Source organism: Octopus sinensis, linkage group LG9 (assembly GCF_006345805.1).
Source record: "Octopus sinensis linkage group LG9, ASM634580v1, whole genome shotgun sequence".
Taxonomy (NCBI): Eukaryota; Metazoa; Mollusca; class Cephalopoda; order Octopoda; family Octopodidae; genus Octopus; species Octopus sinensis.
The window spans coordinates 62,152,701-62,170,355 of record NC_043005.1 but is presented as its reverse complement, the minus strand read 5'-3'; the positions used below and the strand labels follow the sequence as shown (position 1 = coordinate 62,170,355).

The 17,655-nt window shown below is 34.7% G+C and overlaps 1 protein-coding gene across 13 annotated transcripts in view; it reads left to right on the top strand.

The window, feature by feature from the left end:
- The window catches only part of LOC115215814 (MAGUK p55 subfamily member 7), a 930,620-nt gene that overhangs the window by 874,326 nt on the left and 38,639 nt on the right, over window positions 1-17,655 (top strand). For all 13 annotated transcript variants that reach the window (XM_036506006.1, XM_036506002.1, XM_036505998.1 and 10 more), the window contains 2 exons: window positions 4,746-4,819; window positions 9,256-9,342. In XM_036506006.1, the coding sequence (XP_036361899.1) occupies window positions 4,746-4,819; window positions 9,256-9,342 (161 nt within the window). The remainder of the gene's footprint in view (window positions 1-4,745; window positions 4,820-9,255; window positions 9,343-17,655) is intronic.

The following is a 17,655-nucleotide window of genomic DNA, read 5'->3' as shown; positions in this document are numbered from 1 at the left end:
GATCCATTGCAATTATTTTAATCATAATAAGAAAGGAAAAAAATGAGGAGAGGATGATGTTGAACTAAACACAAATTGTAAAAAATATAATTACACAATTCCAAAAAGGATTTTATGTTGAAGCAATGCAAGTTATTTAAAAAAAAAAACAAGAGAAAGAAAGTATATCTGTAGAAAAAATATTTTCAAATCAACATCTCACCTGCATTGGCAATTCTTAATACCATTTTTGTTGTGATTAACATAACGTCTATATCTGGCTCTTTTCAAAAACTAGAATTGCAAAAATTATATGCTGTTATTATTCATCCCCAGGTCAAATCTATCAGCTATAACCATATAGCTATGCTGACTTTTTAGAAGTATCTAGGACTATGTTATATAATAAATCCTCTACATAGCTAAGATGCTAGGGAGTGATTTGAAGGGGTCAAGTGAGTGGGAAGTGGTGTCTATTGCTAGACTGGAAATCACACATATGCATGCATGTATACACACACACACACATACACATAAAGTACTGAATAATGACCTCAGGAAGCTGAATATTTCAGACAAGATGTCAAAGAACCGAAATAACTGGTGCCTTGCCATACTCAAGAAGACCCATACTCTGCAGCAGAAGTGATCCTGTAAAGCACTCATGGCAGTGCCTCATAAAAGTGCCCATGTGGTGTCATTTAAAAGTGCCCATGAGACGACATGTAAAGGCACCTATGCAGTGCAATGTAAAAGCACCCATGTAGTGCCATGTGAAAGTGCCCGTGCAGTGGCACATAAAAGCACCCATGCAACATCAGATAAAAGTACTCATGCGGTGCCATGTAAAAGCATTCACCACACTTTGTAAAGTGGCTGGTGTTAGGAAGAACATCCAGCTGTAGAAACCATGCCAAATCAGAATGGAGTCTGGTGCAGCTCCCCAACTTTGGTTATACCATCCAACCCATGGACAATGGATGTTAAATGATGATGATATATATGGTAACATTTTATGGCTGGAGATACCCACTTAGTGGGGAGTCCATCATGCATGAGGAGTCAAATGTAAAATAGACTGCTAACTTAAAATCAAAACTAAAATCCAGATTCTCCAATGCCTGGACAATCCAAGATATTTAGTAATTTCGAGTACTTATTAACAAGAGCCAACTGAACTGAAACAATGTTGATTGTTTTGATATTTTTTCAAATTTCTGTAAATTATTTAGAGGAGGGGGACTTTGTAACTATGACTCTCAAAAGCCTTCTAAAAATAGTATAAGTGATAGAGCCAGTGCCTAATTTGAACAACTACAGAGAAAATGTGAGCAATGAAGTGACAGAAAGATTTTTTTCCAAATGCTTATCACAGTATGAACACTGTTCAGGGTCCTCAAAATCAGATGAATCAGGTAATGGTATTAAGGTGGAGGTATGTTAAATCCAATTGCCTGGAAACGAAATAGAATATTCACAGTGGATTTCAACTGCAGCTTAGTGGCATGCAGTATTGTGGGTAACACCTCATGTCATAACACCAACTGATAATCTATCAAGTAATCTTGTGAAAAATTTACTTTTAATCAAATAAGGAAACTTGTCTTGATGGAAGCTGTCCGGCTAGATTCTGTTATCAAGAATGCATTAGCTAAATATTTGTAAATAAGATAAGCATTTCATTTTATAGTCGTTCACAGATAAAATACTCCTGCTGCCAAATTCTACAACAATGATTTGAATGATCTCATCAGCAAATTCAAGCAAGCTTATGCAGTTAGTATGACACTTGTCAAAAAGTTCATAATGATTTTTAATTTTCAAATATTGTATATGTAGATGATACAACTTACGTAAGCAAAAATAACCCCTTAGCATTCAGATTACTGTCAAATGCAATGCTTATTCCATTATTTTGAATTAATCATGCATTATCTCATAGCTTTCAGATTTTGATGATGTGCTAGTTTATTTTTAGAATGATACTGCAGGATAGGTGTAAGAGGCTGGATCTGGTCAGTTTAAACAAAAAACAGGTAGAATATGACAGGTTTAAATGCTAAAGGTTTAAATCATAGCATACATGTATATCTGTGTTTATACACATACATCCACACATTTAAAGAATATTTGAATATATCTGTATGCATAGGCACTGCACACACACATAGATGCCAATGTGTATATGTCTGTGTATACACAAAAATTTCAGGAACAAATGCAACAACTTAGGAGTATACAACAAATAATCAAATGTTGCAAGAAAAGGGAGGAAGCTTAGTTTGATGTTTTAAGCACTACATTTTGTCACAAAACTGATAAAGCATCAGATTGGAAATTAGAGCTTAGAGCTTAAAGTGTCACCCATAGCTGATGGAATAACAGAGTTTAATAAGTAAAGGAGAATCTAATGTGTATATGCATAAGTGCTTAATGGAGTATGTATGTGTCTGTGTTTGCGTATGTATGTGTCTGTGTTTGCGTGTGCATGCATATGTTCCTGCAAGAGTCTGTCATATTTATGTGTACGTGTTATTTGTACATAAGTAAAAAGAATATGAAAATAAAGTTCAAAGTTTCTCATACTTTGTAAATAATGAGAAAATGGTTCATGTTTCAGCATAGTTGATAAAATTATGATTGCAGATATTTTATATGGTGAACATATTAGGGTAGGCCGAAAAATTCATGGGCTGAAATGTGACCAAATGAGATTTATTTTTCAACATAGTCCCCTTTGCAGTCCGTGCATTTCTTCCAATGGTGTTGCAGTGTTTGGATCCCATTTGTGAAGAAGCCTTCATCATGTTGGTCAAAAAAAGTCATGAACAGCAGATACGACATTACCATCACCGTGATACTGCTTCCCAGTCAAGGGTTTTTTCATGTTGGAGAAAAGATGATAGCCAGATGGGCCAATCAGGAGAATAGGGGGCTGATCAGTCAATACAAAGGTACAGTAATGCACAGCAGCCATTGAAACCAAGGACTTGCATATTGGAGCAATGTCCTGATGAAGACCCTTTTCACCAGTTTTCTTGAGCGTTTTGATCTTGATAGCCTTTTGTAATTGTCTCACCAAGTTGACATAGCACTCTCCATTGATGTGATCTTTTTGAAGTTAGTCAATAAACATAATGCCTTTTGCATTCCAAAATACTGAGGCCATCACCTTCCCTGCAGATGAAATGACCTTAGCCTTCTTTGAAGCAGGCAAGATGGGGTGTTTCCATTGCATGGATTATCTCTTTCTCTCTTGTTCAAAGTGATGAAACCAACACTTATCCAGGGTTAGGAAACATTCAAGGAAACCAGCTAGGTCTGCCTCAAAGAATGTCAGAATACTGTGGATGTCGCAAAAAATGATGAGCATGCCCTTGATTGAATTATAGTCCTGTTGTGCTTTCTTCAGTCATGGAGATGAAGGGCTCTTCCATTGTAATGACTACTGCTTCATCTCAGGGTCATATTCATAGACCCAACTCTCATCACCAGTGATGATCCTTTACATGAAGGAGGAGTCATTCCTCCGACAATCCTCATGCTCAAGCTGATGAATTTTCTCCATATTTCTGGGGTTGGTGTTTGTGGCAGGTTTTCCAGATCACTCCCAGGGGTGTTCTGCCTTTGAAGTGCTTGTGCTACTTAAAACATTGTGTATGACTCATTGCTCATCACTGTAAGCTTGTTGAAGCATGCTCAATAGCAGATTTCCCAAGTTGAATGCAAAATTTCATGTTGACTCTTTGTTCCAACTTCTTGTCCATGACAAAATCGCAGACTGCAGCATACACATGATCATGAAAACACAAATTTCACAACTTGTGAAGTAAAAACAGCAATGTCACTCAGCACACTGCCTCATAAAGATCACTACTAGCTCTCACTGTACATGCAACCATGTGCTGTCATCTGTTGGCATACCACAGAACTAGTCTGGGAACTTTTTGTGTTTATGTGTGTGTATATATATACATACACACACGTACATAAACATGTAATCACACTCTTAAAACTATAAAATATCTTTGCCAAATTAACAAATGTTCAGTCTAAAAAGAATTTTGAAGTTAATAGTGAATTTTCAAAACAAATTTAATATCCTATTTATTTAATTTTCATTGTTGAAGTTTTTCAAAATTCTGATTTCATAATCTCTCATTGTAATACAACAGTATATTTGTTTTATTTTGTTTGTCCTTTTTTTTTGCAAAGAAAAACATATTATTTTGAAAACAAAATATATCCTGACAAAATAATATATCTATTTTAAATACAAAAACAACAGTATAATTATCACTGAAATCGAAATCTCTTCACCGACTACAGAAATAGGGGGGGAAAAAAAACAAAACAGCAGCAAATGAACAAGTGAACAATGAAAATTACTTGGTTTTTGTCATTTTCTTTTCTTATATTTCAATCTGTTGCTTGCATTCAAAATTGTATTAAAATAGTTTTGTTTCAGTTAAGCTTACATAGAAACAACAAAAGAACTGGTATTTATTTTTTCAAAAGTTGGGTGATGGGAAGAATTTTGAACATATATATATATATATATATATATATACATGCGCCTGTGTGTGTGTAACAAAATGTAATGACTGCAGCATTAAAGAAAATTCATACTAAAGGGGAAAACAATGAGAACAACATAATGGTTCTTATTATGACCAGATATCAGAGAAATTTTTCTTTTTTTCTTTTCTTTTCTTTTTTATTCTTTGTGCTTCATTTAAAATTGGTCAATCAATTGTGTATTGTAGGAAAGAAATTCTGGGAAGACCTCTTCTGTCTGATCCTCGCTACTTGGATTCTTCTTGTCATAAAAATAGCACAGGTCAGTTAATTTTTATAGTATTTTTTTTTCTCTCCCTTATTGACTAATTAAGAAACAAATTAATTAAATTCATTGAAAAGCTAAAACCAATTGTACAATGTTTTGTTCATTTCTTTTTCTAACATCTACCTGGTATAATGTATTGTTTTTATTTGTTCAAATACTTTTGTTTTCTTTCAGTAGAAAAATGAAGTATAGTATTGTAAATATCTCAAAATTAAATATAATGCAATCATTGTTTGAAAAGATAAGAATGTATGGACTAAAAAAAGGAAAAACTTTTGGTGCTGAATTGAAATGCATTGTCAGCATGATGTATTGAAATATCATAATCATGATATTTGCATATGAATAGTTTAATGAAATTTAATTAAATAAATTGGAAAATTAGAGTTGGACACATTTGATTGAGATGGTTGAAAGTTTTGGGAAGCAAGTGACCAAGTTGATATAATACCAGACAACCAGCTCTGATGTTGGCAGGTTTTATTCTATCACCAGCACCTCATAGTGTATGTAGCTAAACTGCTTGACTTGAAACTTGTTCCAAAAATCATTACAAATATTTTTCCTTTGTGTAAAAGTATATCAAAGAATGCAGATTGCATAGTGAAGAGGATTAATAATATGGAAACATGTTTGCAATTGCTTCCTTGCCTGTAAACAAAGATCAGATTTCCTTCTAACCTCATTCTTTGAAAATCCACAACAATTATTATGTTTGCTCTTCCTAGTAAGAGGAAGCTATCAATTAATTGAGAATTGTTTGCATTCAGTACATCAAACCTTGACTTATTTATCTAAATACATACCACTGGCCCACTTAGTTTATTGCATCTCAGTTCAGTTTTTCTATTTATTCCTATTATTTCTATTTCCTTTAATTCGTAAAATCAATTATCAATTGATCAAATTAGGCTGTATAATATGCTGATGGTGTCCTATAAGGTGTCTAGTTGACCCCTTGTCTGCAAACATGGATTAAATTTTTAGATTTTTCTCAAAGGAAGTAAAATTAATTTATTGAAATTGTTTTTTTTTTTTTGTGAGAGTCACTATCTATCATTGCTTGGTTTTTGCTCTTTCTCCAACCATTCAAAATAGCAATAATCACCTGTTATTCTGAATCATGTATATGATGTATAAAATAAATAAACTCTCAATACAAGAAATTTATCTCGTATTCATTTCTATCACATTTGAATTATAAGAATAAAAGAGTTGGCTTAAAAAGAAGAAAACCATACTAGATACTTTAAGATATTATTTTCATTACTTCATATTTCTAATTTCAAATGAGCTGTGACATGGCAAGAAGGGAATACCATTAGGATAAATGCTATACTGTATATGGTTTGTTGTAAATGTTTTCTAGGGGTCAAGTGCTACTGAAGATGATACAAATAGCTGTACCCCTACCCAAAATTGTGTGTGATCTTGTACCATTATAAGAAAGAATGGCCATCATTTTATTAATCAATTTCTCACTATCACTACTAACCCATGGCAAACATGTTTAAACCAATCATGTATTGAGTCAAAGTCATACAATATATATTCTCTGGTATTGGTTTAAAATTTTGGCCCAAGACCAGCAAGTTTGGGGTAAGGAGTAAATTGATTACATCAATGTCAGTACTTGACTGGTACTTATTTTATCAACCCCTTAAGGATGAAAGGCAAAGTCGACCCCAGTGATATTTGAACTCAGAATTTAAAGATGGACAAAATGCTGCTAAACATCTAGCCTGATGTGCTCATGATTCTGCCAGCTAACCGCCTTCTATATCCTCTAATATTGAAGGTGATAAAAAGTGAGTTTGCGATTGTACATGTGAATAGCAGATATATAAACAGTATTAAGAATAAGAATACTTTCTGCTATATTGAGGGACCAGCTATTCAAATCGACAGTACCTTGGTAGATAAAGCAATTAAGGACACGAAGTCAGAGAAATCCCCCAACCCATTAAGAATCACCACTGAGATGCTTAAGATATTTTGCATATTGTAAAGCAGGTGATACATGGAGTCCATACCTAATGACTCGTGTAGCAGCACCATAGTCAACTGCTACAAAAGTAAAGGTCATGACTTAGATAGAAATAATTACAGAGGTATCAAATTGTTGGATCAGGTGATGAAAGTTATGGAGAGGGTCATAGTCCAACTAATTAAGGAGAGAGTTAGTCTAGATGAGATGTAGTTTGGTTTATGCTATATTTCTGGTAAGGCAGCAGCAGGACAAATATGTAGCCAAAGATAAACCTCTGTACTTGGCTTTTGTTGACTTGGAGAAAGCCTTTGACAGGATCCCCCAATCCCTTATCTGGTGGTCAATGTGGAAACTAGGGATAGACAAGTGGTTGTTGAGAGCTGCGCAATCCTTTACAGGGACACTATCAGTAAGGTGAGGGTTGGCAATGAGTACAGCAAAGAATTCAGGGAAGAAGTAGGGGTTCACCAAGGATCAGTCCTCAGACCGCTCTTGTTCATCATAGTCCTCTAGGCAATGACAGAGGAATTCAAGAGAGGCTGCCCCTGGGAGCTCCTCTATGCTGATGACCTTGTTCTTATAGCTGAATCACTACCAGAACTAGAGAAATTTCAGGAATGGAAGCAAGGTCTAGAATTGAAGGACCTTAGAGTTAACCTAGCAAAAACCAAAGTCTTAGTAAGTAGGAAGGCAAACAAACCACAAATCCCTTCAGGTAGATGGCCCTGCTCAATCTGTAGGAAATGTATAGGTAGAAACTCCATAAGATGTACCTGGTGTAGGCTATGGACACATAAGAGGTGCAGCAATAGGAAGGTTAACAAGGGAAATAGCTTTTGTGTGTGGAAGATGCACAGGTACAATAAACACTGAAAATGTAGAAAAAATAGACTCCATCAACTGCCAGGCCGGTAAGCTAGAGGTAATAGATAGCTTCTATTATCTAGGTGATCAAGTTAATAGTGGAGGTGGATACTCCAAGACTGAAGCTGTGAGAATAAGATTAGGCTGGGCAATGTTCAGAGAGCTACCAACTCTGCTGGCAACAAAGGGCTTCTCTCTCAGAATGAAAGGCAGATTCTATGATGCCTGTGTGCAAACAGCTATGCAACACAGTAGTGAAACATGGGCTGTGACAGCCGAGGACATGCATAGGCTTGAAAGAAATGAAGCCAGTATACTTCACTGGATGTGCAATGTCAGTGTGCATGTTCAGCAGAGTGTAATCATCTTGAGAGAAAAGTTGGGCATAAGATGTGGTGTGTAAGAGAGACAACTGCACTGGTATGGTCATGTGATGCATATGGATGAGGACAACTGTGTAAAGAAGTGCCGATCTCTAACAGTGGAGGGAGCCTGTGGGAGAGGTAGACCCAGAAAGACATGGGACGCAGTGGTGAAGGATGATCTTCGAACTTTGGGTCTCACAGAAGCAATGACTAGTGACCAAGACTTTTGGTAATATGCTGTGCTTGAGAAGACCTGTCAAGCCAAATGAAATTGTAGTCATAGCTGATGCTGGTGTCATGTAACTGGCACCCATGCCAGTGGCACATAAAAAGCACTTTTTGAGCATTGTGCCTCACAGAGGCAGAGTGGCTGATGCTGGTGGCACATGGAAAGCTCCTTTCAAGTGTTGGGCCTCACAGAGGTAATGACTGAGATCTTTGGCATTATGTCGCACTTGAGAAGACCCATCAAGTCAAAGTTATGGCAGATACTTATCTCATACAAATGGCACCCATGCTGGTGGCACATAAAAGCACCCATTGCACTTTTGGAATGGTTGGTGTTAAGAAGGGCATCTAACCATAGAAACCATGCCAAATCAGACTAGAGTTTGGTGCAGCCTTTGCCAGCCCTGATCAAACCGTCCAACCCATGCTAGCATGGACTGCAGACGCTAAATGATGATGATTATCATCATCATTATCCTCAAATTCCTGATATGAATCTGTTTTAATCAGAAATTTTCCCATCTCTATCAAACTGCAACTTTTACCTTTCAACTTCAAATGTGACTCAACAATACTTGTTTTATAAGTGAAAAAAATATGTTAACAAATACAATATTTTATTGTGTCAGTCTTTATTTGTATTAATTCCACTCATAAGTCAAACCTTTACAAGCCAGCAGAAGGCTGATCATCAGGGTAGAAATAGCAGCCAAATCTCTCTCTCTCCTATCATCTTAATAGTCTTTAGATATATTGTGCCTGCATAAAAAGTGGTATAGTCACAGTTTGAATGCCTTTGATCATAGGCCTGCATAGTTGAAGCTGACTGAAAGTCTACCCAAAAACTAACAATTTCAATATAGTTTTAACCCTATTCATGAAGTGCATTAATATCAAAATCCTCTTGAAATTTGCTGTCTTGCAACCATGTAAAGAAATCTGTATTCTTAATTGTGAATGTTTATAATTTTCTCTTGTTCCAGGTCACCTTAGCCCCTGTAGAATTAGTCCCAGAATACCTAAGTCAAAGAAACTAAAAAAGACTATGTATCATGTAACACAGAACCAAGGTAAAAATCAATTTATGTGATAAATAATTTTAAATGTTTGTTTCAATGGATTCTAAAAGACAAATGCATGTTTATGAGTATTAAGTCTGTTTCCATTCCCACCTCTCTCTCTCTCTCTCTCTCTCTCCACATTTGATTATTCTCTATCAATGTTGTCAAATTATACAGAATATCAAAGGAATCAGTTTATTTCCTTAATATCATTTGAAGTGTTATTGTGAGAAATTATAATATGAATATCATCACTAAAACTTTGCAGCTCTGAGTTTTGTGGCATTAAATATTCCTGAATTTATGACTAATCTATCACAGATAATATTCCCAGATGATTTGGTATTTATCCTCAAAGTCTACGTAAATTATGTGTACTGTCCTACTACAACAATAAACACGCTCACTAGTTGTTGAACTTCATACTATACATACATTTGACTATTTCACTTTGAGAAATCATAATTTTGTTTGTTTGAATTGGAAATTTATTATTCAGGTTTGCAGCTGAAATATTAAGCTATGTTGATTAATATTTAACCATTTAGCATTTAATCCAGTAATATCTGGCCCAAATATTCTACTTGTCTTATGCTAAAACTGACCATATCCAACTTTTCACACTTACCCTACAATGTCATTCTAAAAATATACAAACACATCATTTAAACCTTGAAGCTATGAGATAATGCATGATTAATTCAAAAGAGTGTGAATAAATAAGCAATACATTTGACAAAGAAAGCTGAATGCTAAACAGTTAAATCAAACTGATCAAGTGGTTAAGGTGTTGAACAAAAGGTTATGGTCTGAGTTCAAATTGCACAACTTAATATGTCTTTGTGTCTATGGATATGATTGTTAATTCTACTTACTTCAGTTTACCTAGTTAAATCTTCAAGGATAACTTTCCTCAATAGACTGACATGCTGCACAGGTAATGATTTACCTGTCATGTGTCTTACACAACAAAAAAAAACAAATCTTCACCTACTGTAGTAAAAACATTGAAATTTTATAACCTTTAAATTATCTTTGATCTAAAGTCCTTCAGTTAGAAACATAACTGATACAACAAACATTTTAAATATCAATTTGTAACAGTTAAGTTACAAAAGGTGAATTGATAGGATTCCAACCAATGTATTTATTTACTATTTGCTAGAGGATTGCATTGTCAACTCCTCTATAAAAGTACCTGTTGTTCCTTTTTCTCTAATTATGTACAGTAATTTTTTTTCTCATATTCTAACTATAGAATGTTATCTCTAGAGAGTCTGGAGATAAATTAGCGTTCAAAATAGCAAGAAGAAACTAGTACTTAATTTTAGAAGATAAAATTACAAGCATCTTTAGTGTAATTGACAACGTAGACACCTGCCAAAAGAGAGAGATGTAGACATGTTATTTTTATGTCTCAAATTGGTGATTATAATGTCTATTATTGTTTAAATTAAGAATTTTATCAGTTATTTTCGTAAACATACAGCCAAATATGTCAAGATATTTGTTCAAATATGTGAATGTTGGTTTTCTTTTAAATCATTATAAAAGAAAATTTGTCTGACTTATTAACAATGTTTGTGATATTCACAAACAAAAAAAACCTTTTTAAAATAAACAGCAGACTTTGTTTAACCAGAGTAGAAATATTTTATCTAACATCAAAATATTTAAGTATTCATCAAAATCTGTAAAAGCCATTAAGAAATTTTAAGTTGTATCTCATCTTTATCACTGCTTAAAACTAATTAGAAGTACAATTAGAAGAGAAGAATTTAATTATATTTCAGTTTAACATAAAATTTTATATTAATAACTGTTTGTATTTTCAACAGATTGTTAACTTTTTCTTCTGTTGACGAAAGACGATGGATGCACCATGTAACCTGTTAATTATAGGACTAGTATGACATCATTCAATCATTATTTCCTTTAAAGTTAATAATACCTAGGACCATTGCTCCTCACAGAGAAGCAATGTTAACAACCTCATCTGCCCTTAATGTGCAAGCAATACTGGGAATGTTCATTTAGAATTCTCAGCTTAATCTATGTCACTATCAGTCAGTTTACATTAACACCAGTACTTGACTTGTTGTTTGTCATTGCTGATGTAGTATAGATTTCAGACAATGAGGCAGTGAGCTAGCAGAATTGTTAGCATGCTGGGCAAAATGCTTAGTGGCATTTGTTCACTTTTACATTCTGTGTTCAAATTTCATCAAGGTCAACTTTGCCTTTCATCCTTTTATAAGTACCAGATGAGCACTGGGGTTGATCTAATTGAACAAGCCTTGACCCCAGAAATTGCTAGCCTTGTGCCAAAACTTGAAAGCAATATAAACTTGGTTACTCACATTAGAAGAATGAGTGAAAATGATCAGTAAGGTGCAGCAGGAGCAGGTGGTTCCTCAAGGTATTTGGTGAGTAGAAGTAACTGAGAGGCAGGGTCAAGATTGTATGGGCAAAGCAAGAGATGGGCAACAGCCATAAAGATTAAGTAGGGTTGGGGGTGGATGTAGGGAGTGAGGAATGACCAATGATGCATGAATAGTGATGTAGAGCAGAGTGTGGGAGAACAGGAGGATAGTAATAGTGATGGAAAGTGGGAGGACAAGAGAGAGATATTATGGTTGGGTAGGACACAGGAGTGGAGTGGGCAGAAAGATTGATGTAGTACACGAGGGGAGATAATTCAGTGGTCCAGTGGAGGAATGAGTGAGCTGCAGTGAGAGAGATGATGGGTAGGGATGTTTGGAGGAAATTAGGGAATGTGCCCATTTTTGCATATATATATAATCACAGTGCTTCCAGAAGCATATATATAAACATATATATAAACACAGTGCTTCCAGAAGTCAGTTTTTTGTTTTAAGTCTAGCACTTATTCATTCAGCCTCTTTTGCAAAATCACTAAATTAGGGGACATAAACACACCAACACTGGTTGTCAAGCGGTGTTGGAGACAAGCACGCACACACAAACACACACACACACATAATCATGACAGGATTCTTTCAGTTTCCATCTACAAAATCCACTCATGAGGCTTTGGTTGGCCTGAAGCTACAGTAAAGACACTTACCCAAGGTACCACACAGTGGAACTGAACCTGAAACCATGTGGTTGGGAACCAAACTTCTAACCACACAGCCATGTCTGGCATTAAGAAGGGCATCCAGCCATAAAAAAATATGCCAAAACAGACAGTTGAAGCCTAATGCAGCTTGTCAGCTCCTATCAAACTGTCCAACACATGCCAGCATATGGAAAAAGAGACATTAAATGATGATGATGATATATATTTTATGTGTGTGTGTTTGTGTGTGTTTTATGTGTTTATGTGTGTGTGTGTGTGTGTTTTATGTGTTTATGTGTGTGCATGATAAAATGAAATATGAGAGATCAGTTATATGACATTTAGTCAGATGATGGAACTAAATATCTCATAAACAACCTCTTATATTTTGTTTTATTTATAGCATATACGCAATGCAGTAAGTGAAACTTTTACTGAACAGCTAAGTTACAGGGATGCAAACAAACCAACACTGGTTGTCAAGTGACAGCACTGACACAAACTCAAACACAGACACACACATATAGGGATTATATATATATATATATATATATATATATATATGACTGGCTTCCATACAGTCTCCGTCTACCAAATCCTCACAAAGCATCGATTAGCCTGGTGTTATAGGAGAGGACATTTGCCCAAGGTAGTGTACAGTGGGACTGAACCCCAAAACCATGTTCTTGCTAAATGAACTTCTTAACCAGACACGCACAACACACACACACACACATTTACTTAGACAGATAGACACTTACTATCTTGGGAAAGAGACTCGATGGTCATGGCTGGAATATCTTTGATCATATGACTGCTCAATAAAGTTGCCCTAGGGCTTAACATCAGCATCTAAAATGGTCATAAAGGTTGCACTAAAAGAAAAAATCCAACAAAGAATAACTGCTTTATAATGAAAGTCTATTCCGAAATACATAAACCAACTTTATCGACAGAAATAATAGATATTAGTTTAACTTTTATTTTGGCAAAAGGCGAAATTTTTTTTTGTTTGTTTTTTTTTTATTATATTTCGTGATTTGTTATTAGAAATAATTTTAAATGAGATATGATAATTCAATTGAAATTGATTACCATTATTCATGTTAAGAACAACAGAATCATCCGTTGTCTTAGAAATATAACACAATGTAATGAAATTCATGTCATGCATTATAATTGTATCTTTATTTGAAATTTTAGAATGTAACATTTTCAGATGATGTTTGTAGATTAAAAAAGGAAAACATTCTGTTTCTTTTCACTAATTGTTTTATTCACTATATTTAAATTTTCTATGTCAACAAAATTCCAAATACATTCTAAATTTCACAAGTATGCCAACACATTAATTCTTTTTTCATTTCCTTTATACATACAAACACACACACACACACACACACATATATATAATTGTCTTGGAAGGGACAAATAGTTTGTTAGCAAAATTATGTTTTCATTTATAAATTTACATCCAAGTAAATAATGTTTTGAAATTTTGAAAACTTTCGTTATGTATTGTCTGTAACATTACTGTGTCCCAGCACTGGCTGGAACCAGTAGTGAAGAAATAAAAAAATATTTTTAATGGTGGAGGGGCTTTGGTAATCACTCTGCATATTATTAACTTCTTAAATAATCTTCAGTATTGCTAAAAAAGCTTAGTCTATAAACTAACTCATTAGCCCTTCGGCATTTTAAACTGACCACATCTGACCCAAATATTCGACCTGTTTTATGTTCAAAACCAACCAGACCTGGACTCTCATGCCTACCCTACAATGTCATTATAAAAATCTCAAAACTACAAGGCAAGCCATAATAAATTCAAATCAATATGAATAAATGAATATAACATTCAACAAGGTAATCTGAATCGTAAAGGGTTAATAGTATATAATTATAACTATGGTCTTTCCTTTGGCCAGCATTGGTGGCATGGAGAAGGGCGACTGGTATGCATGAGCGACTTCTGGTCTTCCACAAACAACTTTTCCCAGACTTGTGTATCGGAGGGTAACTTTCTAGGCGCAATCCTATGGTCAATCATGACCAAAGGGAGTCTTTATAACTATGCCATTGCATAGCTAAAATTATGTGATGGCATAGAGAGTAAGGGATTTGATGTAAGCTGAGCTGTTGTGAGGAGAAGATAAATAACAAGGAACTGAATTAAACATAAAAATAGATAACAGTTGCTGTATGGTAGTAAAGTGCCATATAACAGAGCTTTGAAGAGGAATTTATTTGGAGTAGATAACTAGACCTACATCCAGAAACCCCAGATACTAGTTTCGAATCTTGGCACAAGGCCAGCAATTTCAAGGGAGAGGGTAAGTCAATTACATCAACCCTAGTACTCAACTGGTACTTAATTTATCAACTCTGAAAGGACGGAAGGCAAAGTCAATTTCAAGTCATGTATTGTCTGTAAAGTGGAATTTTAATTTGAGTCTAGAAATATATCTAGATTCTAGATTCTTCAAAGTGATGGATCACTAGAATGAATGGAGCAATAGAAATGCTTTGTAGTATTTAGTTACAGCCCTTCAAATTATACTAAATAAAACAGTTACTGTTCACAAGGAACCATGTGGTCAAGAAGCAAACTTTGTACCACACAGCCATGCCTGCACCTATATGATTATTATTATTATTATTAGCTGGCCCCATGCCATCAAAAATGAGGTCTAATTGTAGTATTTTATATATAAATAAGGTATAAAACCAAGTTTTTAGTTTAATAATTCTTTTATTACCAAATTTTTTGTGAAAAATCTATCTGCAACTAACATCCCTTAACTGCTTGTTCCCTTCAAAAGAATTTTAAAGTTTTCTTTCCTTCTTGTACAACTTAAGTTTCCTTCCTTCTTGTACAGCAAGTAAATACCGAATACACAGAGTTGGAACGCTGTTTCAATTTTCTTTTCAGTGTTGAATGTTCACCATCCCACTTCCACTACACATACACACACACACACACACACATATATATAATTGTCTTGGAAGGGACAAATAGTTTGTTAGCAAAATTATGTTTTCATTTATAAATTTACATCCAAGTAAATAATGTTTTGAAATTTTGAAAACTTTCGTTATGTATTGTCTGTAACATTACTGTGTCCCAGCACTGGCTGGAACCAGTAGTGAAGAAATAAAAAAATATTTTTAATGGTGGAGGGGCTTTGGTAATCACTCTGCATATTATTAACTTCTTAAATAATCTTCAGTATTGCTAAAAAAGCTTAGTCTATAAACTAACTCATTAGCCCTTCGGCATTTTAAACTGACCACATCTGACCCAAATATTCGACCTGTTTTATGTTCAAAACCAACCAGACCTGGACTCTCATGCCTACCCTACAATGTCATTATAAAAATCTCAAAACTACAAGGCAAGCCATAATAAATTCAAATCAATATGAATAAATGAATATAACATTCAACAAGGTAATCTGAATCGTAAAGGGTTAATAGTATATAATTATAACTATGGTCTTTCCTTTGGCCAGCATTGGTGGCATGGAGAAGGGCGACTGGTATGCATGAGCGACTTCTGGTCTTCCACAAACAACTTTTCCCAGACTTGTGTATCGGAGGGTAACTTTCTAGGCGCAATCCTATGGTCAATCATGACCAAAGGGAGTCTTTATAACTATGCCATTGCATAGCTAAAATTATGTGATGGCATAGAGAGTAAGGGATTTGATGTAAGCTGAGCTGTTGTGAGGAGAAGATAAATAACAAGGAACTGAATTAAACATAAAAATAGATAACAGTTGCTGTATGGTAGTAAAGTGCCATATAACAGAGCTTTGAAGAGGAATTTATTTGGAGTAGATAACTAGACCTACATCCAGAAACCCCAGATACTAGTTTCGAATCTTGGCACAAGGCCAGCAATTTCAAGGGAGAGGGTAAGTCAATTACATCAACCCTAGTACTCAACTGGTACTTAATTTATCAACTCTGAAAGGACGGAAGGCAAAGTCAATTTCAAGTCATGTATTGTCTGTAAAGTGGAATTTTAATTTGAGTCTAGAAATATATCTAGATTCTAGATTCTTCAAAGTGATGGATCACTAGAATGAATGGAGCAATAGAAATGCTTTGTAGTATTTAGTTACAGCCCTTCAAATTATACTAAATAAAACAGTTACTGTTCACAAGGAACCATGTGGTCAAGAAGCAAACTTTGTACCACACAGCCATGCCTGCACCTATATGATTATTATTATTATTATTAGCTGGCCCCATGCCATCAAAAATGAGGTCTAATTGTAGTATTTTATATATAAATAAGGTATAAAACCAAGTTTTTAGTTTAATAATTCTTTTATTACCAAATTTTTTGTGAAAAATCTATCTGCAACTAACATCCCTTAACTGCTTGTTCCCTTCAAAAGAATTTTAAAGTTTTCTTTCCTTCTTGTACAACTTAAGTTTTCCTTCCTTCTTGTACAGCAAGTAAATACCGAATACACAGAGTTGGAACGCTGTTTCAATTTTCTTTTCAGTGTTGAATGTTCACCATCCCACTTCCACTACACATACACACACACACACACACACACACACACACACACAAATATTCACATACCTCCCTTTTACATACACACATTTACTCACAGAGTTGAAACGCTGTTTGAATTTTGTTTTCACCATAGAATATCCATCATCCTACTACCACTTTACTATCACCCCTTCCTTTCTCATTCATGTGTTGTGATAGAGAAAAACACAAGAGTATTATTATAGTAGATTATAGAAATATTCAGTTTTGATACCAATGTCATGATGTATATGAATATAATCTTTAAACATGTTAGATGCTTCACAATTTGATCCCATAATTTCAAACATGTAATTTATGAGATACTGATTTAGCAGGGAGTATCATGGTTTGAACAGTATCTGCCAACTGCGATTTAGATAAACGACCATCTGAAATCTTAAATTGTCAACAGAGAAGACAATTGACTTTGCTCAATAGCTAGACTGTAAGCAAAGTGTGGTATAATTAGTCTGTACAGGTAGTCTCTTCAATATTAGTGCTGAATAATCCTTTCAATTATCGGCACAAGGCCTGTACTTCTGAATGTATGGTGGGATGGAGGTGCTAGTCAATTACATCAACACCAGTACTCTACTGATACTTATCTACTGGCCTCGAAAGGATGAAAGACAAACTTGACCTGAATGGTTAGTACTAAATAATAAAATAATGAACCTTGTATAGA